At 37.2% G+C, this 25,937-nt stretch overlaps 2 protein-coding genes and 1 non-coding gene across 3 annotated transcripts; 2 read left to right on the top strand and 1 right to left on the bottom strand.

Annotated features, from left to right (window-relative positions):
• The first annotated feature begins 8,392 nt into the window (after nucleotides 1-8,392).
• On the top strand, nucleotides 8,393-9,894 carry LOC110930476. The gene is made up of 3 exons (XM_035987651.1): nucleotides 8,393-8,695; nucleotides 8,789-8,851; nucleotides 9,382-9,894. The coding sequence occupies exons 1-3, from the start codon at nucleotides 8,683-8,685 to the stop codon at nucleotides 9,744-9,746; spliced, it is 441 nt and encodes a 146-aa protein (XP_035843544.1). The 5' UTR covers nucleotides 8,393-8,682; the 3' UTR covers nucleotides 9,747-9,894.
• Nucleotides 9,895-14,260: 4,366 nt separating this feature from the next.
• On the bottom strand, nucleotides 14,261-17,726 carry LOC110930473 (protein FAR1-RELATED SEQUENCE 5-like). Its single transcript, XM_022173774.2, has 5 exons — nucleotides 17,515-17,726; nucleotides 16,413-17,208; nucleotides 16,059-16,317; nucleotides 15,205-15,762; nucleotides 14,261-15,046 (listed from the first exon to the last, which is right to left on the bottom strand). Exons 1-5 carry the CDS (start codon nucleotides 17,534-17,536, stop codon nucleotides 14,417-14,419), a joined length of 2,265 nt encoding a protein of 754 aa, XP_022029466.2. The 5' UTR covers nucleotides 17,537-17,726; the 3' UTR covers nucleotides 14,261-14,416.
• A 631-nt stretch (nucleotides 17,727-18,357) lies between these two features.
• TRNAV-AAC lies at nucleotides 18,358-18,431 on the top strand. Its single transcript has one exon. It is a non-coding gene; the product is annotated as a tRNA-Val (tRNA).
• The last annotated feature ends 7,506 nt before the right edge of the window (nucleotides 18,432-25,937 follow it).

Genomic DNA, 25,937 nt, shown 5'->3' on the forward strand with positions numbered 1-25,937 from the left:
TCCCGTTGTCAAAATGGTCACGGTCAGATGCATCATCAGTCTGTCCGTGCAAAATAACTGGCCCATCTATCAATTGGACGTCAATAATGCCTTCCTTTATGGAAATCTAAAGGAGGAAGTCTATATAACTCCTCCTGATGGTTTAAATGTTAGTAACAAAAAACAAAGTCTGCAAGTTAAAAAGGTCCCTGTATGGCTTAAAGCAGGCCCCTCGTATGTGGAATGAAAATCTTGTTCAAGTTCTTGTTAAAATTGGCTTTGTTCAGTCCAAGTGTGACCATTCTATGTTTGTTAAGTTTGATAAATCTGTGTTTATTTCCTTGTTAGTCTATGTTGATGACATTGTGTTAACAGTAAACAATGTTGATGAAATTAATAAAGTGAAATCCTTTTTAAAAAAGGAGTTCCAAATTAAAGATATTGGTTCTTTAAAATACTTTCTTGGTATTGAAGTCATTAAAAACAGTGAGGGTATTTGCCTTACCCAAAGAAAATATTGTATGGATCTTTTGAATGAATATGGGATGAGCGAGTGTAAGCCGGTTAGCTGTCCCATAGAACAAAACCACATTTTGACAAAAATGAGTAAAAATGAGGAATTAAAAGATGTTAGTATCACTGAATATCAAAAACTTGTAGGCAAACTTATTTATCTTTCTCACACTCGTCCTGATATTGCCTACGCCGTTCATTATATGTCCCAATATATGCATAAACCAACCGAAGCCCATTCTCAGATAGCCTTTAGGCTGCTGAGGTATTTAAAAAATGCTCCTGGTTGTGGCATCATGTTTAAACAAAGCGATTCATTTCAATTATCTGCCTATGCTGATTCAGATTGGGCTAAGTGTGTTGACAGCAGAAGGTCTGTCACAGGGTATTGTATCTTTCTCGGAAACTCTTTGGTTTCTTGGAAAAGCAAGAAACAAAGCGTTGTCTCTCGTTCCTCTGCTGAAGCAGAATATAGATCCATGTGCAGTGCCTCTTGCGAAATCTTGTGGCTGATAAATGTTCTAAGGGAACTAGGGGTCAATGTTGCCTTACCAGTGACACTGAGTTGTGACAACAGTGCAGCCATCTCAATAGCTGCAAATCCGTTATTTCATGACAAAACAAAACATTTTGAGGTTGATTTATTTTTCCTTCGGGAAAAATTAGCAGCAGGTATCATAAAAACGTCTGGTATAAAGTCTGAGTTCAAGCTTGTAGATGTGTTTACAAAAGGGCTGTTACCAAGGCATCATGAAGAAATGTGTAAGTATCTTGGTCTCATAAATCTTTTTAAACATTAAAACTGAAGGGGGGTGTTAAAAATATCATATGTATTTTATTTCAGTTTTAATGTTTCTAATATTTCCTTTTATCTTGTTTCTTTTGAGGTGTGATCCAATGGTGCTGGGCTCTTTTCCTTTGGTCTCTTGTTCCTGCTGGGCTTATGTTCGTGGGCTGCTCATTGGGCTAAGGGTTTCTCGATTGCTTCATTATAAAAGAGGGGTGTTATCTTGGGATTACACACACCGCCTCTCATTGTTTCTCCTTCTCAAAACCCTATTATCTACTGATCCCTCACACGTACATTCGTGAGGAATCCTTTGTTCTTGTTTCAAATCCTTTGATTCATTTATAAAGCCTGTCAATCTGTGATGACTGGCTAGTGTTCTTGTACTGTTATTCGAAGAAGCCTATTAATAAAACTGCATTTTATCTTGTTTTGTGATTTAATCTTTGAAGTGATGTGGCTGAATTCCATATTGTTTGCAATCTCAATAAGGAGGAGAAGGTGATGGTTAAAGGTTTGATTATGATAGGTTGTTGGTGTATATGGAAGGTGAGGAACGACAAGATCTTCTCAAACGGTTTAGGTAGGAGTGAAGATATAATGGGGGATATAAAGTCTTTAGGTTATCTTTGGTTAAGGAATAGATCGAAATATAAAGATATATTATGGGTCGAATGGCGTAAATTTCCTTTGTATATGTTGTAAGTTGTTTTTTATAAAAGTTACATTTCAAAAGAAAAAATATCCCTGTCATCGTCAATAAAGTACGCCGCCGCCACAAAACTACACCCAATCGGCCATGATATTTGAAGGGCCCACAATCATGTTTTCAGACGACTATATTTTTGCACCTCTCGCAAACTCAAGATCCAGCAAGTCCATTGCTGACCTAATACCAAATGGAGTTGTAGATGCGCCACAATAAATCTTCTTTCAATTTTCTTTTTTTTTTTTTTTTTTTTTTGCTTGATTCAGACTAATTTTTTTCTTACTTACATCATGGTTTTTGTCTGTTTGAATATGGAGTGCCGCCAGAGGGTACTTGCGGTTACCGCTCAAGGTTCTTTATGGTGCTCAAGGTTGGTAGCGCGTAGTGGAGACAGATGGCGTTGGCTTGGATGCAGGGGCGTCTAGTCTAATTAGTCCAAAACAAACAAAAAAAAACTTGGCCCGATATGCAAGCAATACATGTTCCAGTTAAATAAATCTATTATTCATCCAAGTTCCTACATGTTATAGATATAAAATACTTTGGATGACAATTTTAACTATGACGGTGTTCTTATCACCTCAATCCATAAAACGGATCAGCCCATGTAACACCCAAAAAATGCGTAATTTATTATTTTACCTTAAATGTCTAAGTATGTAATATCAACTAAGTTAAAGAAATGTAATGTTAGTATAGAAAGAATGAATGATTGTGTGTTAATAAACAACATTTAGAACTAGAAGGGCTGAACTTGTATAAGTGAATGAAAGTTTAAATTAAAACAAACTAGTAAAATGCACACCATGCTTCGCCGCAGGTTGCGATATTTAGATGTAATCATTTTTGGTTAAAGAATCTACTAAAGTAAACGTGATGTAGGAAGACCACGACAATAGAGAAATAATCTATCACTTGTACCCTTTATATAGGCAATGACCAGAAAGCATGTACACAAAACTATGTTAAGTCATTCTTTGGAGATCAAGTTTTACATATCTGAGTGTATAACTATGCAAAACATACTAAAATGTAATTGAAGGGGTATGGTCCCAAATCTCGCACCAACATGGTCGCGAGTGACCATTACCCTTATCAAATACTCCCACCGTCAAGAACTTATCTGCGTCTGTGTGGGCACGCGCGAACACAACGGTCGAATCCAATCTGTCAAGTGATGGGAAGACTTACCTTGTATATGAAAATGGGTGTTGCACATAGCGATGCGGCTTAGCACTGCATCCTATGAACATTTTCGTCACGACAAGGGATATAGGAAAAGCAATTACCTAGTATGGCGATGCAGCTCTGCACCGCATCCCATGAACATCTACGTCAAGCCAAGGGACGCGGAAACAACCGCAGTTACTGCGGGCAGCGATGCGGCCTAGCACCGCATCCTATTGACGACACAAGTGGGACTGACACTTTGACTTAGATAGCCAAAAAAGCAAGTGGCACTGATGACCATCATCTGTCAGCCCATACGTAAACGACACTGGCGCACAGACTGACACCACAGTGGGACGTGGCATCACCTTCGTGACCGACAAGCCTGACACACCTGCAAGGGACTGCGCGTTGTCAGTCTAGCCACTCAAGTACCCTCCTTACTCCTCGGTTATAAATACCCATCTCGGACCAGGGTTGAGGTATCGCTTATTAAACTCTCTTACTCTTACTACTATCACACACTATACTCTCAAGCAATTTACTGATTCTCACGCCGGAGAGTGGTAACAAGGAGCACCCCTCACCCCATCCTCCTTGTTACGAGTCACGGTGTATTTTCCTTGTTCAGGAGACAGATCAGCGGACGATCCAGCCACCGATTCTCGAAAAGAAGGGATTAACCCTACTTGACGAGACTAGTGAATTAACCTCCCCTGGTTAACCACTGTTTCACTAGTAACCAAGTAGATTTTGGTCAGGTTGACTACTTGCCACAACATCCCAATTTTTCACAATTGCTACTTCATTCATCACTTTTCTTAAGGAAGTAGTAGCGATATGTGTCCACTGTGTTCCAGCTGGTAACTTTTGCAATTGCTACTTCATTCATCAGCTTTCTTAAGAGAGTAGTAGCGATGTGTCCATTGTGTTAAAGCTGGTAATTTTTGGGATTGCTGCTTCATTAGCCTGAGATTTCGGTGATCGATTTTTTTAATCTTTTACTGCATTGACCTCAAAGGCGTTGTGCTCAACGTTACCTTGCTCTGATTCTACCAAAGACGGGTCTTTAGGAGCATCTGATGATCTAATCTAGCCGACTGGCTTTCTGATTTACTAAAAACGTCTGAAATATATGCGTTAAAATACCAACAAATTGTTAATACAATAAGAAACGGCAAATGAGACAAACAAATGTGAACCAAACCCGACCTATCATAAACTTCCTTAGCATCCAAAACATTTCCTTGCTCTCTAAACAAAGTTTCGAGAGCACTCCAATCTAGATTTCCAACATAAACCCTGTTCGTGTTGTCAAAACTTCGTTCACCGCTGCCTTCTCTTGGCCCAACATACGACGATTCCTCCAACCTTGGCGGTGGAGGACCTACATTCACCCTCAGTGCTCTCCCATCAAGCTCCGGCAAGTTTCCAAAGGTTCAAAACTCAAATACAAAATCTAAACAAAGTTCACTTGGCACGCATTAAACAACCCTGAAAGTGATAAAGCTTTCAACTTTTTATATCCTAATTGAACTTTATACAAACTTACATATCCGTTGAATTTATGAACAGCTTACTCAACTGATGACATTGTAACAAAGCCAAAACCTTTGCTTCTTCCACTAACTTGGTCATATATAACGTGCATAAAGTAATTTTTTAGTACACAATGCTAACTGACGAATGCTCTTTGCCTCTCTTGTTTGAATTGTTTCCTCAAAAAAGAATCACTGTACCTCTATGAGTATGGAGCGAGCAGATGGATGCTTTGGTCCAAACTCCAAGGTGGCACATGCACCACTGCGCCATCAGATCCACCCCAAGATGTGATCAACAGAGCCATCAATCTGTTGAGATAGCCAAGGGATCTGGAAATTATAATTTGCTTAGCAATAACTGCGAGGATTTCGCTTTGCATTGCAAGACAGGCCGAATGATTCCTAGTGGTCAGGTGATGGCGATCTTTGGTGTATCAAAGATTGTTGCATATCTTCCATCCACTATTTTTAATCGTTTATGTTGATTCCTATACCAGAAATTGTAAGCCTGGTTGTAAAACTTGAAGCATCATCTACTTTATGTTTTCTGAATTTGAGTGCGTCTGAGTTAGTGTCAAATTAGTATTGTAATCCGGTAGTATATAAACCCGCAAGTTTTATGGTTTCGCTTTGGACTATTTGGATTGTTTTTATTAATTTATTATCAATGAAAAGAGTCGCTCTCTTGTTGAAGGCAATCGGTGGTGTTTATTGGCTTAATTTAATAACCATTACTATTGCGTAAAAGATAAGATAACAAAATGCATGATAAAGAAAAAAAATCAATACTAGAGTATTTTTGGATGAAAAGAAAAAAAAAATAAACTGGAATTGTAATAAAAATCCAAAAAAAAAGGTTTTTAGTGAGTTTATTTTGAGTAGTTTATCATTCGCATTTACAATATAGAATATCTTCATAAATTAAATTCGGTTTATATAAAAAAAATAATTTGGAAAACACTGAACATTACATTGTGTATAAAAATAATTATATTGTATACAAATTCTCTCTTTTATGAAAACTTTTAGTGGCATAAAATCAATCATTTTCTTTTATTTGATATCATACGAAATGGGTTCCGGCCACCGCCATAACCATAACTACATGGGTTTCGGGTTTCGAAATGGATTTTTATGATTGAGTTAAAAGATATACCGAACGAAAGAACTAGTGAGTTTTGTCGGCGGCTTCGGGTTCTCCGGCGTCGTCTCCGGTGAAATGCTTGGATTTTCCGACGATGTCTTGAGTCTCCGGAGACGTGTGCGTTTTCAGCGACTTGGTTTATTTGGTGGAAAGATATTAAAACATTAGAAAACAACACTGATTGTTATCAAAAATCAAAGGATAAATTACACTTTTCGTCCTTTATGTTTGTATGAGATTGCAATGGATAGCCTTTAACTTTAATAATTACAGTCATAATCCTTTATTTGTAAAACTTATTACATCTTACGTCCTTTAGCACTAACCAGGTTAAAATTTTTGGTTAAATCCAGTCATGTACATTGCACATAAGGGTAAATTCGTCTTTTTATGTCTTAAGAACCATTTGTGCAATAGATATCTTTTACTCTTTGATACATGTCCTCTTTGTCTAATTTTGACTATCATAAATCCTGTCCTTATACATCGACTATCACCTTACCATTTCGTTGATTTCCGAACTCTTAGGCGTTTCCGAAACACGGATGAAACCAGGCTATAAAATCCATACCAACAGTCATCTCGACAACCTCACAACACTTTTCGATTACCATTGCACTTCGCCGGAGAACCCGACGCGGCCGAAGACTCTCGAAACCCGACGCTCAAATCATCTTGTTTGGTATACTTCCTTCTTCATAAAAATCCATTCGTTTCATTTTTTTCTTTCTTTGATATCCAATGAACTGACTATCTAATGTAATCTTGAAGTTCGGAAAGTTTAACAAATTTGATTTTGGGTAAATTACATTTTTCGTCCTTTATGTTTGTATCGGATTACAATGGATAACCTTTAACTTTAATGATTACAGTCATAGTCCTTTATTTGTAAAAACCATTACACCGTACATCCTTTAGCACTAACCTAGTTAAATTTACCAGCTAAGTATGGCATATGCATTGCACATGAGGGTACAATAGTAATTTTACCCTTTTATATTTATAAATAAAACACACATAAACTCTTAAACTCTCTCCATCCCCCCATCTCTCTCTCTCACTCAACAATCTCTCTAAAACCCTTGAAACCTAAATGCCTCACCACCATCACTCTGGGCCTCCGGCCACCGCTACCTCCGCTCTCAACACATCACGCAACGCCGCCATGGATCCGATCTTATTCTTCAACAGCTTTACAAACCATTCAGGCACCATAATCTCTTTCTATAACCCCCGAAACATACACACGCATACCAGATCTGCCGATCATAGTGGTGAGGGTGTTTATTGGCTACAACCCCATTTCGTATGATATCATAGAGAGAGAAATGTGCGTGTGTATGAGAAACGGGGATAGATAGATAGATAGACGGCCACCACGTACGGTGGCGACGGTGTTTATGGATTCCGGCCACCGCCATAACCATAACTACAAAAACAACTACCGCCAACACCATCGTCACATTAACAAAAGAAAGCAAATAAACAAAAATAAATAAAATAAACGACTCAGATCTGCAATAATCATCATCATCGAAAAAAAGGGGCTCAGATACCGCCATGGCTGCAACCGGAGCTGCCATGCCAAGTAGTAGGCAACCATCATCGCCACCACAGATCTCAAAATCTCAAAATCAAAACCCTAAACGATTCAGTTCAAACCCAACCATCATCTTGCCTTCGATCAGTGGATTGAAACACCCCAAAACAACCAAGAACATCATAGAAACAACAAACAGCCGGTGGTGAGGTTCGAAAACTCCCAAAAACACAATGCAACAGGAGAGATTTAGAGAGAAGTTGGATGCGGTGGAGAGAGAAACTATTTATGATGAGTCTAAAAACACAAAATCATAATACGTGTTAACACCTAAATAAGATAAGCAGGTGGTTTTCAAAACCAACACATAGTTTCTCAAAAAACCACCATACACACACTAAATGCATAGAGTACAACATCTAATGCTCAATAAATGTTGTAAATTTATACTATATAAATATGTATGTTTTTTTTTTTGTTGAAATGCCATATTTCTTTTGATACTCAGGATAGGGAAAACCTACTTTTATAAATACTGGTTCTAAGTATTCACACTCACTACTCCTATTGATTATCAACACGATCATCACTAAACAACTACCAGATCTCGCCTCTAAACACACAGATTCAGTCTGAATCTTTGTTGAACAGATTAGAAAACCCTAATCGCCAAAGGAAGTGAGAGAGAAGAATTATTGAAGTGAACAATGACTTCTGAACTGATGCACCTCCTTTTATAATATATAAGAATATAGTATACGCATACGCATACGGATACTTGGGCCAGGGTTATATCAGCTGGCCCAAGCCTTCTGAGCATTAAGTCAGCATGTCAATTCCAGCATAGCCCAGTTCAGCACTTCCAAAGCATAAGCATAGCCCAATTCAGCACTTCCAAGCCCAACTCCATATATATTGAAGTATATTCTCACACAAAAATAAAAGACACCATTAGTTACAGCCACAACATAATATAAGCATAAACTATAAATATAAAGGGGGCGGTTCCCCTAAGAAGCCTATTTTGCCTAAGTTGCCTAAGAAGCAATCTACACCATTTGTTTAAACAACCAATGGACCAGATTAGATCCCTAATATTAAACTAGATAAATAAACAAAATACAACGCGCGGGGGTATTTTCGCCATAAACAAACAAATAGTACTGGCAGTTATCAACGATTCAAAAAAACTTCTTCTTCACTCTCTCTCAAAACTTCCCAATCGCTAACAAACTTCACCTAAAATCGACAATCAGAGAGACGAAAATCGAACAAACAACAACAAAAACAGCATCAACGATGGATTCAGAGAGTACGTTCCATTTTTTTTTTTTGCATTTTGGTGTATTCGTTTCAATTTTGTACGGTTTTTCTAAGTTTCTTCGAAATCAAATCGATTACACAGGTTCTAAGAGATCTACAAGAAGCCAGAAGCATAAAGAAACAAAACATGATGACGATTTCGAAGGTTTGTTAAGGATCTGTAAACGAACAGATTTCTAGGGTTTTAATATGTCTAAACTGATTCATGTTCTGCATTTTATTAAACAGATCGATCGTTGTGTTTTTTATGAAATAATGCTGGTTTATTTTTTGTGTTGGTTTATTTTCTGTGCTGGTTTAACCTATGTGCTAGTTTAGTGATTTAGAAATATCTAGCACAAAGTTGTGGTTGGTTTTCTGGTTTTGAAATCGGTGCTGGTTTAACCTATGTGCTAGTTTAGTGTTTTTTAAGAAACTAGCACAAAGTTCTAGTTGGTTTACCGTCTGTGCTAGTTTATTGATTTAGAAGAAACCAGCACAAAGGGTTTAGTGTTTTCTAGTAAACTAGCACAAATTCTAGTTGGTTTACCGTCTGTGCTACTTTAGTGTTTTATAAGAAACTAGCACAAGTGCTACTTTAGTGTTCCAAATCTGTGCTGGTTTACCGACTGTGCTACTTTTAAATTCAGGAGATAAGTAATATAAGTTTCAGTTGTTTTTTGTGTGTGAAAACAGAGCTGTACAATCCCAAACCACTACAAATTGTACAACCAGGAGAACCAATCCCTACTTTTGATAATGAAACTTTGCATCCCATTCCACTAAAAGTTGTAAGACCAACAAAAAAGGAATATTATATGAGTCCGAAATTTTGGAATGAAGTAGCAATCTGGTGGCCAAGCTATACCAATCATCCTACTTCTGGTGGTGAACCTTCAGATCCCATAAAAGAAGAGATTGATGAGAAACCTGAAATCTCAGTTGTACAACCCAAAAAAGAAGAAGATGATGAAAAACAAAAGATCCCAATCCTACAACCTAAACATGAAGAAGATGAGGAAAAACCTATAATCTCAGTCAAGAATTTTGGAAGGAAGTAGCAATCTAGCCAGCTCCTGCTATGATCATCATGTTTATGTTGTTTGTTTTAGTTTTCTAATGTTATCAATGCTGTTATGTATTATGATCATGTTTTTCTGAACCTTATGTAACAATGATGTTTTGAATTATAAAAATCATGGTTTATTATGTATTAAATGATCAAAATGGTACTGGTTATTGTTTTTTTAATATATAGTACACTTTATAACTTGTGCTGGTTACTATGTTTCTTCTGAAATTACTTGCAGGCTCATCAGACAGTGACTTCGAACACCCGGAAAAGAAACAAAAAACAGCACTAAAAGCTGTTGCCACAAACCCTGAACCTATACGATCAACACTTTTCAAGGAATTTGATAAGAAAAAAAGAATTAGAATCAGGAACAGCCCAAAAAACCTTGCTGAATTCATGCAAGTGTTATCTGACGAACAGAAAGCAGAAGTAGATAACATGGGATTTGAAAGCATGAAGAACTTTGATATAACAAATATACCAACTGATCTGGGATACTGGCTCACTAACAATTATGAACCTACAATCAACACACTGAATCTAGGTACACATAATGTAGTGATAACACCTAACCTTGTACAAGAAGTTCTTGGCATACCAATGGGTAAAGTGAAGGTTACGGAGTTGAGTAAACCAAAAATGAGTGATCCAGTTGTTGCAGAGTTTAGAAATCAATTTGAAATTGATGATGAACTGCCAAAAATGCATCATATTATTCATGTTGTGGAAGAACAGAAGGAGAGTGGAAGGCTATTTCAACTGAACTTTCTTGTAATGTTCAACTCAATAATGGCAGAGCTCACACACGGTGGCAACGTCAACATGAAATTCCTTACAACATTGCAACCTGATGTAGATATTAAGGATGTTGACTGGTGCAGCTACGTGATCGACTGCTTGAACAGAAAGACAACAAGCTGGTTCCAATCTAAAGCAGCACATTACATCGGGCCGATAACATTTCTAGTGGTATGTTGTAGTTATCTAAAAATGATCTATATTTATTGTTTTTTATCAAACATAATAACAAAAACTAACTTGTAAATCAATCAGTTGGTTTATGCTCATGATACATACCAAAGAACAAATCCAAAACAGAAGATGATACCAGCTGTAATGTATCATAAAAATGATACAATTAAAAAGCTTGGTCCGGTGGTGGAAAGCAATAAAAGAAAGAGAAGTGAAAATGTGGTGAAGAGTAAGAAGAAAACAAGTTTGAAACCAGCACAGAAACTCGCCTTGACAACACAAACACCTACTCAAATGGTGGTGAAGAGTAAGAAGAAAACAAGTTTGAAAGCAGCAACAACTGGTGAAACAGAAGAAAATGAAAAACGAAAGAATTTGAAGGTAAAACTGAAGATGAAGAAAAAAGCACCAGCTGAACAACCTCTATCCACATATCAAGAAATCTCGAAGGAAACTGATGAAGCTAGAAATCGTTACTTTAGTGACTTCCCAGAATCTCTAAACATTACACAAAGTTTGGACATTCCACAATCCCAGGAAAAACTCTCACAAATTCCACCTACAAATCCAACAAGTGGAGTGGTAAATTCTATTTTATTGTGTTTATCTGTAGTATTACTGAAAAAATGTGCTACTTTTATGACATTTGTTGAAAAATTATGCTGATTTATATGCTAAAGTGTGCTGGTTTAAATGGATTGTAAAACTGTGCTAGTTTGAAATGTGCTACTTTATAAAAAGAATGTGCTGGTTATCTTTTCAGGAATGGAATGTTAAATTGTGCTAGTTTAATGGAATGTTAAATTGTGCTAGTTTATATGCTAAAGTGTGCTGGTTTAAATGGATTGTAAAACTGTGCTAGTTTGAAATGTGCTACTTTATAAAAAGAATGTGCTGGTTATCTTTTCAGGAATGGAATGTTAAATTGTGCTAGTTTAATGGAATGTTAAATTGTGCTAGTTTATATGCTAAAGTGTGCTGGTTTAAATGGATTGTAAAACTGTGCTAGTTTGAAATGTGCTACTTTTACAATTTGTGCTGGTTATCTTTTCAGGAATGGATTTGTCTGATAAAAACCAAAACAAAAGAGCTGGACATGCATGTCAAAGAAACACACGAAATGATTACAAAATGTTTAACAAAGTACAGAGGTGATGAGGTTGTGGATGCTGTGGATGAGTGGAGAAAAAGATTGGTAGTATATGGTGAAAAGTACAATTTCGAGAAGCAAGAATCAGAAGCAGGGAATGAAGAAAAGAAAAAAGGAGGAAGTGGAGAGAAGACAGAAGGAGGGAATGAAAAGGAAGAAGGAAATGAAGTTAAACTTACCCAATCACAAAAAAAAATGGTGGTCTCACAATTTGATTCAACTCCTTTCAGAATCACCAGTTCAATGTGGCCAGAGGTTATAAAAGAAATAGAAAAGGCAGAACAAGTAGCAAGCAGCAAAAAAGATGGTGCTGATCATGGAGTTGGTGGTGAAGAAGAAAAGGATGCAGGTGGAGAAAAGGCTAAAGATGGTAAACCTGATGGGGAAACAACAAAGAAAGGAGGTGAAGATGCTAATGAACCACCAAAGGGAGAAAGTGACACTGCTGGTCAACCAGCAAAGAAAGAAGGAAATGAGGCTGCTGGTCAACCAGCACGGCAAGGAGAGGTTTTTAAAACACCAGAAAAGGAACCCAAAAAAGACAGTGAAAAACAAGAATTCATAGGTGAAGACCTAAATGCCGGAGTCCAGAAGAAAAGCAAACGTACAACTCACCCTGCCGAACCTTTATGTTCACCATATATGCAGCGAGTTGTACAAATAAAAACAAAAACTGAAAAAATTGAAGTAAGGATAGCCGAATGGATGTTCTCGACAGTTGACGACCCCTGGTAAGTATAAAAACCAACAAAATCTTAATTGGATAAAAATAAGTATTTAAACTAATGTGTATTACAACAATGCAGGGTGTTTATATTTGAGACAGCATTTAACACAAACCTTTCAAGGGTATGTCTGGAGTCGCTTCACCCGAACTTATACATACATGTCCAAGTCCTAACAGCTTGGTCATTGGTACTAAACAGTGAAGAGGTCTACAGAAGCAAAGGTTCGCCGGCAAGAGTTTTCTGCCCATGCAACATGCTGGTATGTTTTCTAATATGTGCTGGTTTTAATAACAGATTAGAAAAAGCGCATTTAACAAAATGTGCTGGATTATTACACATTGTGCTGGTTTTGAAAAATTAATGTTTTATTAATATATGAAATGCTATTATTGTGCTGGTTCATAACACATTGTGCTGGTGCTGGTTTATAACACATTGTGCTGGTTTCTGTGCAGGGAGAAAACAACTTCAAACCAAAACTGAAGAAAGAGACCTGCGCACAAAATTTCAGCGAAAACATTGCCGCGACATTGATGACTACCGAGTTTGGAACTATTAGGAAAGTGGACATGTTGTTCATTCCAATACTACAACACAAGCACTACTACATTGTATGTTTTGATTTCAAGGGAGAAGCCATCAAGATTATAGACAACATGAAAGGGAAAGCAAAAGCACAAAAAATGGCACGTGCTAAAAGAGTGGTAATATATTGATGCCCATTAATTCTGTGCTGTTTATTTTAATTATATTTGTGATGCTTAGGGATTTTGATTTTGAAAAATTTTCAAATTACAGAAAGAAATTGTATGTGATTACCTTGAAGTTGAATACCCAACAATGCACAAAAAGATGTCGCCCTTGGAACCAGAAATAATGAACATGTCGTGGCAAACGGAAAAGAACTTTGTAGATTGTGGTGTCTTTGCAATGAGACACATGGAGACATACACAGGGAATCATGTGAGCAAGAAGGAATGGGATAGTGGGCTGTCGAAAGAGTCACCGGAACAAGACAAAGAGTTGGTTGAACTGAGATACAAGTATTTAAGCAAAATACTTTTATCCGACATCAACTTAGCGAAAGGTGAAATGATGGAACTGTTAGAGAAGTATGAGAAGATGGAGCCTGAAAAGAAAGAGGAATGCAAGAAAAATGCGGAAACGAAAATCAATGACAGACTGAACCAGAAATATTGATTGTGTTGGTTGAACAATATAACATTAGTTTGGTAGTTGTCTGTAGTATTTTGTGCTGGTTTAACAATTAATATGGTGCTGGTTTAACAATTACATTGTACTGCTTTAACAGTTATATTAGGAAAGTTAATTTTATGCTGGTTTTACAATTAATATTGTGCTGGTTTCACTATGACAATTTTGTGCTGGTTTAACAATTACATTGTACTGCTTTAACAGTTATATTAGGAAAGTTAATTTTATGCTGGTTTTACAATTAATATTTGTGCTGGTTTCACTATGACAATATGTGATGGTTTCATAGAAGAAGTTTAAAATTGTGCTGGTTTTATAATTGTGCTGGTTTTAAAGAACAGAGTTTAATTATAAAACCAGCACAATTTTATACTTCTTCTATGAAATTGTGCTAGTTTTATAATTCTTGACAAATGTATTTACAAAATCAACAAAAACTAATAATGTGCTGGTTGAATGTTGTAAACATAATAAGAATACAAGAAATCCAAACTGAAATGAAAAAAATAACAAATCCAAATATCATAGAAGAAGTTTAAAATTGTGCTGGTTTCATACAATTAATATTGTGCTGGTTTCCAACACACACAACTAACTGCTCTTCTGGGAATCAGCAACAGTAGTCTTCATCTTACAAGTCCGACTATTATGTCCATGACCTCCACATTTCAAACAACCTCTAGTTTTAGTTTTCTTTGATATTCTTGAAGATGATACCTCACGAAAAGACTTTAAGCGTTTGTTTGAACCACACCCCTTGTTTCTAATACCACTAGGTGGAAGAATGGTAGCAGAAGACGATGAACATGGCTGATCAGCATGAAGAATATTAGCTAATCTTGCATTCTTGTCAAATGATTCTGCAGGAAAGTCAGCAGAATCAACCTTCAACTTCGACTCGATCACTTGGTCTCTATACGACGATAACAGGTCAATATTTGTAACAAGACGGTTAACAATATGTTCAGTTGCAGTCATTATCTCACGCACAATGCTGGAAGCACGTTCAACTTGATTACCAGCAGCATTTTGATCAAAACTCGAAACTTTTGTCTTTTTTGGAACAACATCTCTTGTCCAACGCCCCATAACATATTTTTTAGGGAACTCCTTTATACCACAAAGACGAAGAACACAAAAGGCATGCCTACATAGCAAACCATACTGCTCATATCGGTTGCAGCTGCATTTAATTACCATATCCTTAGGAGTAAAAAGAACCTACACAAATAACAAATGCTTATATTGTGCTAGTTTATAACAAAAGTGTGCTGGTTTATATATGTAAAATTCTAATTGTAAATATAAATCACTGTGCTACTTAAAAGGTATTGTAAAAAGCAGAACATGTTTGTGCTACTAAAGGTATAAATAAATACCTCATGAAGGCCAGGAAGATTGACCTGTAGAATATAAAACTTAATTGAATCACCAACTTCTTCTTCACGCCTGCACATACAATTCTTGCAAGCAAGTCGAATTTCTTCTTGAACATCAAAAAATATCCCCCGAGTATAAATCTTTGCAGCTTCCAGTTCCAATTCATAATTGGTTTTCATGCGAGGTTGTGTGTATCTGGTATCATGATCACGTTTGCTGCGCTTAAACCTCTGAGATTCCATTGCAGTATCAAAATGGCTCAAAAACTCAACTAATGACAATTTTGTGTTGGTTAATTGACCAAAAAAATGATTTTCACTCTCAGACCTAGATGTTGTACGCATAAGACCGGACATATGTTCATGACGATAGTATGCTGGAATCCAATCTGATCTCAAGTTGTACATATCAGACAGCCAGCTGTTACTAGTAAGGTTGTACTTAATCATTAAATCACACCATTGTGTCTCAAACTGTGCTGGTTCAAGAGCATCAGTCCATACAACATCACATATATCATCTTTAAAAACCTCATCTTGTGATAGCTCAGTACCAACCTATAACAAAAAAAAAAAAAAATTAGTATATTAAAACAGCAAACAAATCCTAAAATGTGCTGGTTTATATGTTAAAGTGTGCTAGTTGATGTATAAACTTAAACTATGATGCTTAAACTATGATGCTTAAACTATGGTTTAAAGAAAGTGTGCTGGTTTAATAGTGTGCTGAGTTATATGCCAAAGTGTGCTGGTTTAAAAGTGTGCTGGTTTATATGCTAAAGTGTGATGGTTTAAATGGATGTTTAAAGTGTGCTGGTTTATATGCTAAAAGTGTGCTGGTTTAAGAAAGTTACCTTTTCAGAAACTTTGATCATTATATGCCACATACACAAACGATGTCTGGTATCTGGGAAAACATCTCGGATGGCAATTTTCATTGCAGCGTCCTGATCAGTCACAACCACCTTAGGTGCAACACCAAAAGCCTTCAAAAAACTTTGAAGAAGCCATTTATATGATTCAGCAGTTTCAGATGCTAACAAAGAACCAGCAAACGTGACATTGTGATGATGATTATCGATTCCAGTGAACGGAACAAATACCAAGTCATACCTAAAAATTGAATTGATTATATTACAACTGCTTGCTGAATTGTGCTAGTTTAATAAAAATATGAATAAATGATCTACAAAAAGTGAATAAAATACCTGTTCGTACGGAACGTAGCATCAAAAGACATAACATCCCCAAAGACCTCATAATTCAGTTTCATTTCTTCATCAGCCCAAAATAATCCAGCAAGAGCACCTTTTTCATCACAATAAAATTCACAAGAAAAATTCGGCAAAAACTGCTTCTTCTTCATAAGACGTTGGACAGCCATATCCACATCAAACTCTCCAATGAACAAATTAATATCTCTTTTAAAATTTTTACAATCAGTAGACGTCACTCCAACCTTATCAAATCCACCACGAATCTTTCTCATAAGGTTGAATGCCCTAACTGGACCAATATTCATCTCAGAAAAATCAGAAAGCAGTTGCTCTTCAGTGAATGTCAACTTTCTAGACGAAGCTAAAAGATGATAATCCTCTTCATCAACAAAAGAATGATTATGCTCCTCAAATACATGAGAAATTCTATAAGTATTTTTTGGAGTTAAAGCCAAACGGATGTGTGCCTTACATCCGGTACGTTTAGAAGGTCTCCTCCTTCGGTCATTTAACTTTTTATCAGCACCAACACTGTCATTTACCGTGTCAACAGCACAGGATGTCGCTGAACCCTCTTTCGCACAAACAAAGTACTTTCTAATCACAACACCATTTTTTGAAGATTGAGTATGCTTTCGACCCTCAAACCCAGATAACTTAGCATACTTCTTATAGAAATTAAAGGCAGAATCAATTGACTGGAAATGCATACCAACGACAGGTTTGGAAGAATCTGGAACAATAGGAGTATAATACTGATTACCAGTAGTTGGACAGATACGAACTCCTGAACAAATAAAAAAACCAGAACAAAAAAAAGATATCAGCACAAACTTTACAATAAACCAGCACAAAAAACAAGCACAACTTTACCAGATAAACTAGCACAAAATAAAGATATCAGCACAACCTTACAAACCTACACTTTAAAATATGATGTAATATAAAAAAACCAGCACAACTTCAAAAACCAGCACAACTTCAAAAAACAAGCACAACTTCAGAACTACACTTTTAAATAAAAACCAGCACAACTTAGATCAAAACTAAAAACCTAAAAAGTAGATGAAATTAAAACTAGAAGGTATTTTACCATCGACAGTAGTAGACATCATTAAAATAGAGGAGGATAAATCAGCAATTCAATGAATGAACAGAGGAGCTAGGGTTCCACCAAATCGATGAAAACGATGAACGATTCAGCAGGATTGATCTCAATCTCGCAGGTACCGGCAAATCGATGAAAACGATCAACGATTCAGCAGGATTGAGATTGAGATTTGCGATTGATTTAGATGAAAACGATCTCGATGAAGCTCAATGAATGGATGAAGGAATGAAAATCGTGTGATTAAACTAAGTACAGATCTGTTTGAAATTTGCATTTTCCAATATTACCCTTTCATCTAAATTAATGAGATTGCCACATGTAAGCTCAAGATTGCTTCTTAGGAAACTTAGGGAAGATTAAATTCTTAGTTGAACCTCTACCTAAATATATATTATGTATGTGTTAAATTATAACACATCATTAATATAAGCCAATTGATATTTTTAACAAGCCTAAACAAGCTGAATGAATATATGAATCCTCTTTTGGATGGCACTTTATTAACTCTAAGAAGGACATGAAAGACCACCCAAAACTCCAAAAGACTTGGATCAAAACTAATATTATATGCAAAAAAAAAAAAAAAAATAGGAGTTTCACCTTTCTTGTTATCATGAAGATTTCCATTTCCAATCAACAGTTTCTTTATAGACTTGTAATCTAAACCCAAACTCTTTTTAAGATTCTTCAAATCCAGGTACACCTTACCAATTCATAAAATCACATCATCCTTTTGGATTTGGGTTTAAAACAAAAATATTATATTCCCCCAAAGGTGAAACATGGTAAATTTATCTAAGGATTATAATTTTGTTTAACAAGAATGGTTTCGTGGTGTAGTTGGTTATCACGTCAGTCTAACACACTGAAGGTCTCCGGTTCGAACCCGGGCGAAGCCAAGTCCTTTCAACTTCTTCTTTTACGCTGTTGTTTACTTTTAAAGCTTTTATCTTCGTTCAATCAATTTTATATAGAAGATACATATAAAACCATGGTCTGTTCATATACTTATTGAAGTAATTAGAATCAAGTTTTTGGGCATCGGATACTAAATGATATTGTTAAAATAACAACATTAATATAGCGACTGATAAAATGAAAAACCCGTCTCAAATTACAACGTTTGGGAAATCCCAAGTCCTTACAAAAAGTAAACAGTTAGCATAAAAAACCATGAGCTTATCGATTACATGATGTGCTAGTTACATTCCACAGGTTTGTTCATAGCCACGCTCCAACCTAAACGCTCCAACATCTTCCACCCTAACCTTAAGACCCTTCATAGTGGGGTGGTATATCACGCCATAGGAGAACATGGCGCCCCATGGCGCCTGGAAACACCATTATGGGGGGCGTTATATGCACAACCCAAATCGAATTCTCGCGAAAATTATAACGGCGTTATGATTTGTTTGTCTCTCACACACATATATTTACATACATATGTATGTATAATTGAAGGGGTTATATAAACCCCTTTCCACTACACACTCGACTTGTATAATCCCTCTCTCTTACATATTTTGCCATTTGTTACATAACCCCCTTATGAGGCATTATGGGGCTTGACCACTACACATGACCTAATAACATCAGCTCGAACACCAATGTCGGTTTGATATCTGTCCCAAGAATACCGCCCAAGTGTGACCGCTACCATGACTGGACTCAGAGGGGTTCTAAACACAACTTTTAGAAACACTGATTCAAGAGCGGGCTTCCATGATGCTTTAAGGATGGAATACACCTGATCACTGCCTCCAGTAGCGAGCTTTTCTCGAATCATATGCTCCGTCTTGCAATACAAAGCGAAATCCTCGCAGTTGTTTCTAGCCACATTATAATCTTCAAATCCCTTTTGCTGTTTAAAAAGACAGATGGCTCTATCGATCAAATCTTGGTGAGGATCCGATGGTTCAACGGTTCAAATGCCACCTCGGATTCTGGACATATGCATCCATTTATTCACTCCATACTGATAGTGGTATAGTGATCCAGTTCAAGTGAATAACCTGAGATGGTTATTCCACTCTCTGGTTGATGAAATCCACATTCGTAAGTGCATAAACATGAACCGGAATCGCAATTATGTTGAGGGAGTCCATAAAGATGGAATTGGAAGACTAGAAGACCAGTTCCATCCAGTTCCAACATTAGACTTGGCCTTTTCTTGATCACTGGTGAAGAAAAGTAATAGATTATATTTGTGTAAATAGAAATAGGATCTTATCATTAATTCTCTTCCCTAAATTAAGGGATTGTCACTTGTATATATATTGTTCTTATCAATGAAAGAATTCAATTTGAGCCATTACAATCTTCATGGTATCAAAGCCTAAACCCTAAAACCCCACCTCTATTTTTTTCTTCTCTCTTTGTCGCCGACTTGTCTTCTCTCGGCCGACTATGTCTTCACCGATCCACCCCACTGTCACCGTCAATAATATCAAAAACTTCATTCCCTTGATTCTTGACTCCCAAACCGAGCACTATAATACATGGGCCGAACTTTTCGTACTTCACTGCAAAGCATACGACGTCTTTGATCACCTTCAATCACGTGAATCCGCCACCTCCTCCTCCACCGCCAAAGATACCACTGAAAAAGAAAAAGACAAAACACCGGCCGCCAAACACACCTATCTTGAGTCATCGGAACGGATTGATTCCATTGTTCTACTCTGCGGTACCATCTCTCAAGACCTCATGCACACCATCATGATCACCAACACCACAGCGTATGACGCATGGTGTCGCCTTAAAAACCTTTTTCTTGATAACCGAGCCGCCCGTACCATATCCATTCAAAACAAATTCTTCAACACCTGTCTCGACCAATTCCCCCATATGGCCGAATATTGTCAGCACATGAAGCTTCTATATGACCAACTTACTAGCCTTGGCTCCACCATATCCGAAAACCAACTTGTGCTTCAGATTCTAACCGGATTAACTGATCAGTATGAGAGCATCTCTCTCATACTTCAACAGACTCAACCACTGCCAGATTTTTATAATACCAGATCACGTCTTTGTCAGGTTGAAGAAAGGAAAAACGCTCAAGCAAAGGTTTCCGCTCAGACGGCGGGCACCGCTCTTCACACCACTGCCGAGCCTGCTCACCGTGCACCCTATGAAGCCCGAAACAACAACCGGTCCGACACCACCACCGCTTCTGATCGGGGACGTGGCCGTGGCCGCGGCCGCGGTCGCGGTCGTTCTTCTTACGGCAGGGGACGTAATCAACAGTCACATTATTACCCACCTCCTTGGGCTAGAAACACCCCACCGCCACAGCCTTTTAATTGGGCCCACTGGTCACCGCCCCCATGCCCATACCCTTCAAACCCCTCTTCTTCCCAAACGGCCCAACCTAACTCCACGGCCCAAGGCATACAACCCAACAGCCACACAACGGCTCAGACATACTCAACCGGCTACTCCCCGACAGATATCGCTCAGGCTCTATATAGCTTGGCTCTACAGAACAATGATTCATCATGGACCATGGACACGGGCGCCTCAGGTACAATGTCTCCTCAATCTGATAAGTTTCCAACTATTTTTAGTTCTGGCATTATTCGTAACATTATTGTTGGCAATGGCAAAACCATTCCGGTCCTTGGACAAGGCAACATAACCCTCCCACCACCATTCCCACCTTTTAAACTTAACAATGTCCTATATGCCCCGAATCTTGTTAAAAACCTTATTTCTGTTCGTCGTTTTACCATTGATAATCAATTATCTGTTGAATTTGACCCATATGGTTTTACTGTGAAGGACCTCCAGACCAAGAAACCTATCCTACGGTGCAATAGTTCGGGGGATCTTTACACTCTCAGCCCATCCAACATCACCAATCTCAACACTACTTCCACTTTTGCAACTATTTCTCAAGACATATGGCATCAACGGCTCGGTCACCCAGGCCCAGCTATTTTACAAAATTTGAAAACTTCTCATTCAATTTCGTGTTGTTCTAAAAATAATAAAGTTTGCACTGCTTGTATTTTTGGGAAACATACTAGACTTCCTTTTGTTGCTTCTAATACACGTACTTTTATGCCTTTTGATCTTGTACATAGTGACGTTTGGACATCTCCCATTATTTCCAACGGGGGACATCGTTATTATGTCTTGTTTTTGGACGATTATACCAATTTTCTATGGACCTACCCTATAGCTCACAAATCTGACGTTTTTCCTATGTTCACCAAATTTAATACCTTTATTCAAACCCAATTTCACACAGAAATAAAGCAATTCCAATGTGATAACGGACGTGAATATTCTGATAACCAGTTTCATAATTTTGGCACCATGAATGGCATGCATTTTCGGTTTTCTTGCCCTCACACCTCATCCCAAAATGGGAAAGCCGAACGAAAAATCCACACCATTAACAATCTTATGCGTACCATTATGGCCCACTCTTCAACCCCGAACATATACTGGCACCATGCTCTTGAGACCGCTACCTACCTCTTAGATATTATTCCATCCAAAATACACCATTTCCAAACACCCACCCAACGTTTATACCGTTGCATGCCCTCTTACGAGCACCTTCGCGTGTTCGGTTGCATTTGCTACCCCCTCATTCCAAACACGACCATTCACAAACTTGCCTACCGTTCATACCCATGTGTCTTTCTCGGTTATCCTTCGAATCACCGGGGATATTGTAGGACCGGTTTTGAATCCGAAACGATTGCGAAACGAACGTATAACGTGTGGAATCCGTACACTAACACGACCGAACACACGTGATGTAATATAATCTGTGATTCTATTGATCAAATCTGAAAACGTACAAGAACCTGAATCACGATGTCACTTTCTCTCTCTAGTTTCTCTCTCTAGATCTAGAAAGCTCCAAATGACAAATGTAGCAAAAGTCTCTAATCTAACATAAAGTCTCCTATTTATAGGTCTTGGCTTTTAATGAGATTTCTCATTAATTACAATTATGCCACCTTGCCTTTTTGACTAGGTATCACTAATATAACAATATAAATCTCGTTTTCTTCGGTTTCTGCTACGGACTAGATTGACGGAGGCGATAGACAGATAATGCACTAACAGACTCCCCCTTGGATATTGCCGCAGTCAATCCATAGTCAAGCTCGTAGTGACTTTTCTTTCTCTCTCTCTCTTGAGTCTTCTTGAAGCTTTAACACATCTTCATCAATGTAGACTCTCTTTTATTTGAACAGAATCCCCGTGGATCTGTTTTCAGCTTCAGCTCCCCCTTTCGGTAAACTCTTCAGGCTCCCCCTTTCGTCTAGCTTCCGTGCTTTTGGGATCGACACCTGGCTTTCTGGTTACAAGCTCTTCCAGGAATGATACCTGACTCTTTGCACGCTTCTGTTTGCGTTGAGCTCGTATTCAGACTCCCCCTTAGACTCGGCTTTCGGGATCGTAGTCTAGTATAACATCTGCAACACTCAGACATTTATAAGTAACAACGTTTTGAACATTCAATTTTCCAGAAATCGTAATCATGCACTATTCAACTCTCTAAATCACTCCCCCTATCAACAATCTTTATAGATTTGGCAGTGTTAAAGAATCCAACTCCCTCACAGTTAATCGTCCAAGTCCAAACTAATGACCTTGGAGATATCACAAACTGTTTTTGAAATTTTTGATTTTAATTCAAGTATCAAATTATTGAACTTGTTTTATTTTCAGAAACACAATCAGCTTACTTAGATTTTGAAATTCAACAACTCAGACATCGGTTTATCGAAAATAAAGCAGAAATCAAAATCTTTTTGTATTTTCTGAAAATATAAAGCAGTAAAAAAATATATACAAACATATTTACAGAAAATATTTTTGTTTGAATATGCGTCAGAGGATCATACCAGTTTTTGACAAGTCACAAGTACCGTTGAGCTTAATTACACATTAAGAATTAAACAATTCACTTAGATTGTCGATATACTGATCCACTTAAATTTTCATACAAATTTCAACTGATTCAGAATACGAATTAGATGTTTTAAGACTTAAACTTATTCATGTGTCCCACCTCTTGAATATACTCCCGTATCCAGAATCCCAGATATTCAGTCTTACAGGTGAGTATACCACAGATGATATCTGTAAGGGGTTAGATGCGAGGGCCGTGAGAGCTCAGGTCGATACTTCCGTATACGCAAAGAGATGACGGCTTCGACTTTTCGGTGTGTCCCCTTTAGAGGATCTTTTGATTACAACAGCAGCGACTATCAATTTTATTGTTTCATCAGCTTGCTGAGGGCGATGCTATGTTTTAAGCATTTGCAGAAAGTATTATTCGGGGACTAGGTCAGAACTTCCATTCAGCAGAAGTCCCGGAATAATACCCCAGGTATCCCTGAGTATAAAGACCTAGTATCTCAGAATAAGGGACCTTTCAAACGAAATTTCAAGGTTACCTATATATCCAAGTAGTGTTCCCCACGAAATAAGCAAGTGTTTGAATTTAGGTTTATATCCCGAAAAAGTTTACTAAATGTATAAAAACCTATCGACATATCATCAGTGAGACTGTTTAACACTATTTAAACATTACAATTCTTTAGCATATTGTAACTGTCTACTGATGTACTATCATTTCCTCTTTTTACACAAAAACTCAAATTTTTGAATTTTATCATGTTTTTGGCTTTTTCAAATTTTCTAATGTTTTTGTATTTTCTGACAATTTTTCTCCCCCTAAAATGCAAAACCATTAAAGGAAATTTGACAAACCGATACTGATAGCTTTGTCTCGCCATCCATGTTCTGCTTCTGGTGTACCGAATTACAGAAAAACTAACATAAAGTACCCCCATGATTTACAACACATTGATTTTTACAGTTTGAAAACTGTTTTTCAATCTGATGAATGTAATCATGTTTGTTTAGCCGTGAGGGTTTCGGCATATTCAATCAACACATATTTTTGAAATTTTCTATTTTTAACGAAAATTAAAAACAAACATATTTTTGGTTTTTAATTTTTCAAATTTTTAGGGTTTTGAAATATTGTTTATTTATGTACAGAAAACACATAAACTCCCTGTTTCAACCAACACAGGGTCCAGCAGCCTCTGCTTCCTCTTCATGTGCCAGGCTGCTCCAACTTTCAATCTCACAATCTTCAGTATTCTTTAGCACCTGCACAATTAACTAATTGAATTACTTGAACAATTTAGCCCAGGTCTGTTTGACCTTAGGCATCTCAACACAATAATTTTCATTCAATGCTGGAAATTTATTGTCATTTTTCACAAAAAACTTTCTCAATTTTAACTTCAGCTTTCTTATCTTTTACCGAATCAACATGTTTCTTAACACTCCATGTTTAACCTTTCGGTGTACCATGTTTGTAAAAATGTGAATCTTTTTGAACATTTTGATTTTGAACAACAACTTTTGGTTTCCAAAACTCTTGGGGTTTTGTCATATCAACTGATGTTTTCCAACTTTGTGTTGTTCTGAATCTGGGTGTGTGAGTATTCTGAGTCTGTCTTGAATCAAACATGTTCGTGTTTGATTTCCAATTTTGATTCGAAGCAAACTTGTTTGTGTTGTACCTCCAAGTTTGTTTTGAATCAAATCTGGTTGACCTTTGTCTCACATTTTCAGATTTTTGTTTCTCAGCATCAATCCTCTTTTTGTCAACATCCACAGGTTTTAGATTTGGACACTTTCGTGCAAGATGCCCTTTTTGATCACATTTGAAACATGTTCTCATGGACACGTCTTTGACCTGTGGATGTTGCTTTCTCTTTTGTGCCTCAAACTCATCATTAGACTGTCTCATTTTGAGTTCTTTTTCTTCAGCTAAACTGATTCCTTGAACAAAACTTATTTTTGCCTGATAATTTGGCGTCTCATTTTTGTTCCGATGTTGTTTCTTCTTATAACCCAACCCAGCCTTCATGTTTTTCTTTTTGAAACCAGGTTTGTTATACGAACCTTTATGACTCTTACCGACAAACTTTGAAATCTCAGACTTCTCAATCTCAACCATTTTGAAAACTTTGTCAACTTTTTCTGAAATCACATTCTGAATCGGGAATACAACATCGAAGAATAATTTGTCCGATCCAATCATGGTATAAACCAATCCCTTTGAATCATCATTCAATTTTTTCTCGGATTTTATGTTTTTCAGATATGCATCATGAAGATTTCCTTCATCTTCATCCTGTGATTCAGATTTACCTGTAACAATCGACTCTTCTTTCAACACACTTTCAACGACTTTACCTACCACCTCTGAATCATGAGAATCATCAGATTTGGAATAGGTTATGTCAATGTTGTCTGGCAATTGGTCTACCATGTTGAAAGCTTTTTCGACCTTTTCCTCATCATAAAATGCAGACTTTTCCGGTGGTGGAACTTGATGAAACTCTAAGCCA

Source organism: Helianthus annuus, chromosome 3 (genome assembly GCF_002127325.2).
Source record: "Helianthus annuus cultivar XRQ/B chromosome 3, HanXRQr2.0-SUNRISE, whole genome shotgun sequence".
Taxonomy (NCBI): Eukaryota; Viridiplantae; Streptophyta; class Magnoliopsida; order Asterales; family Asteraceae; genus Helianthus; species Helianthus annuus.

Excerpts from the sequence above, each read along its gene's own strand:
- LOC110930473 (XM_022173774.2), bottom strand. The coding sequence starts at position 17,536 with ATGATGTCTACTACTGTCGATG. Across the intron at positions 16,318-16,412 it reads GCTACGTTCCGTACGAACAG|GTATGACTTGGTATTTGTTC; the intron begins GTATTTTATTCA and ends TTCAATTTTTAG. Across the intron at positions 15,047-15,204 it reads ATCTTCCTGGCCTTCATGAG|GTTCTTTTTACTCCTAAGGA; the intron begins GTATTTATTTAT and ends TTATTTGTGTAG.
- LOC110930476 (XM_035987651.1), top strand. Across the intron at positions 8,852-9,381 it reads ACATGATGACGATTTCGAAG|AGCTGTACAATCCCAAACCA; the intron begins GTTTGTTAAGGA and ends GTGTGAAAACAG.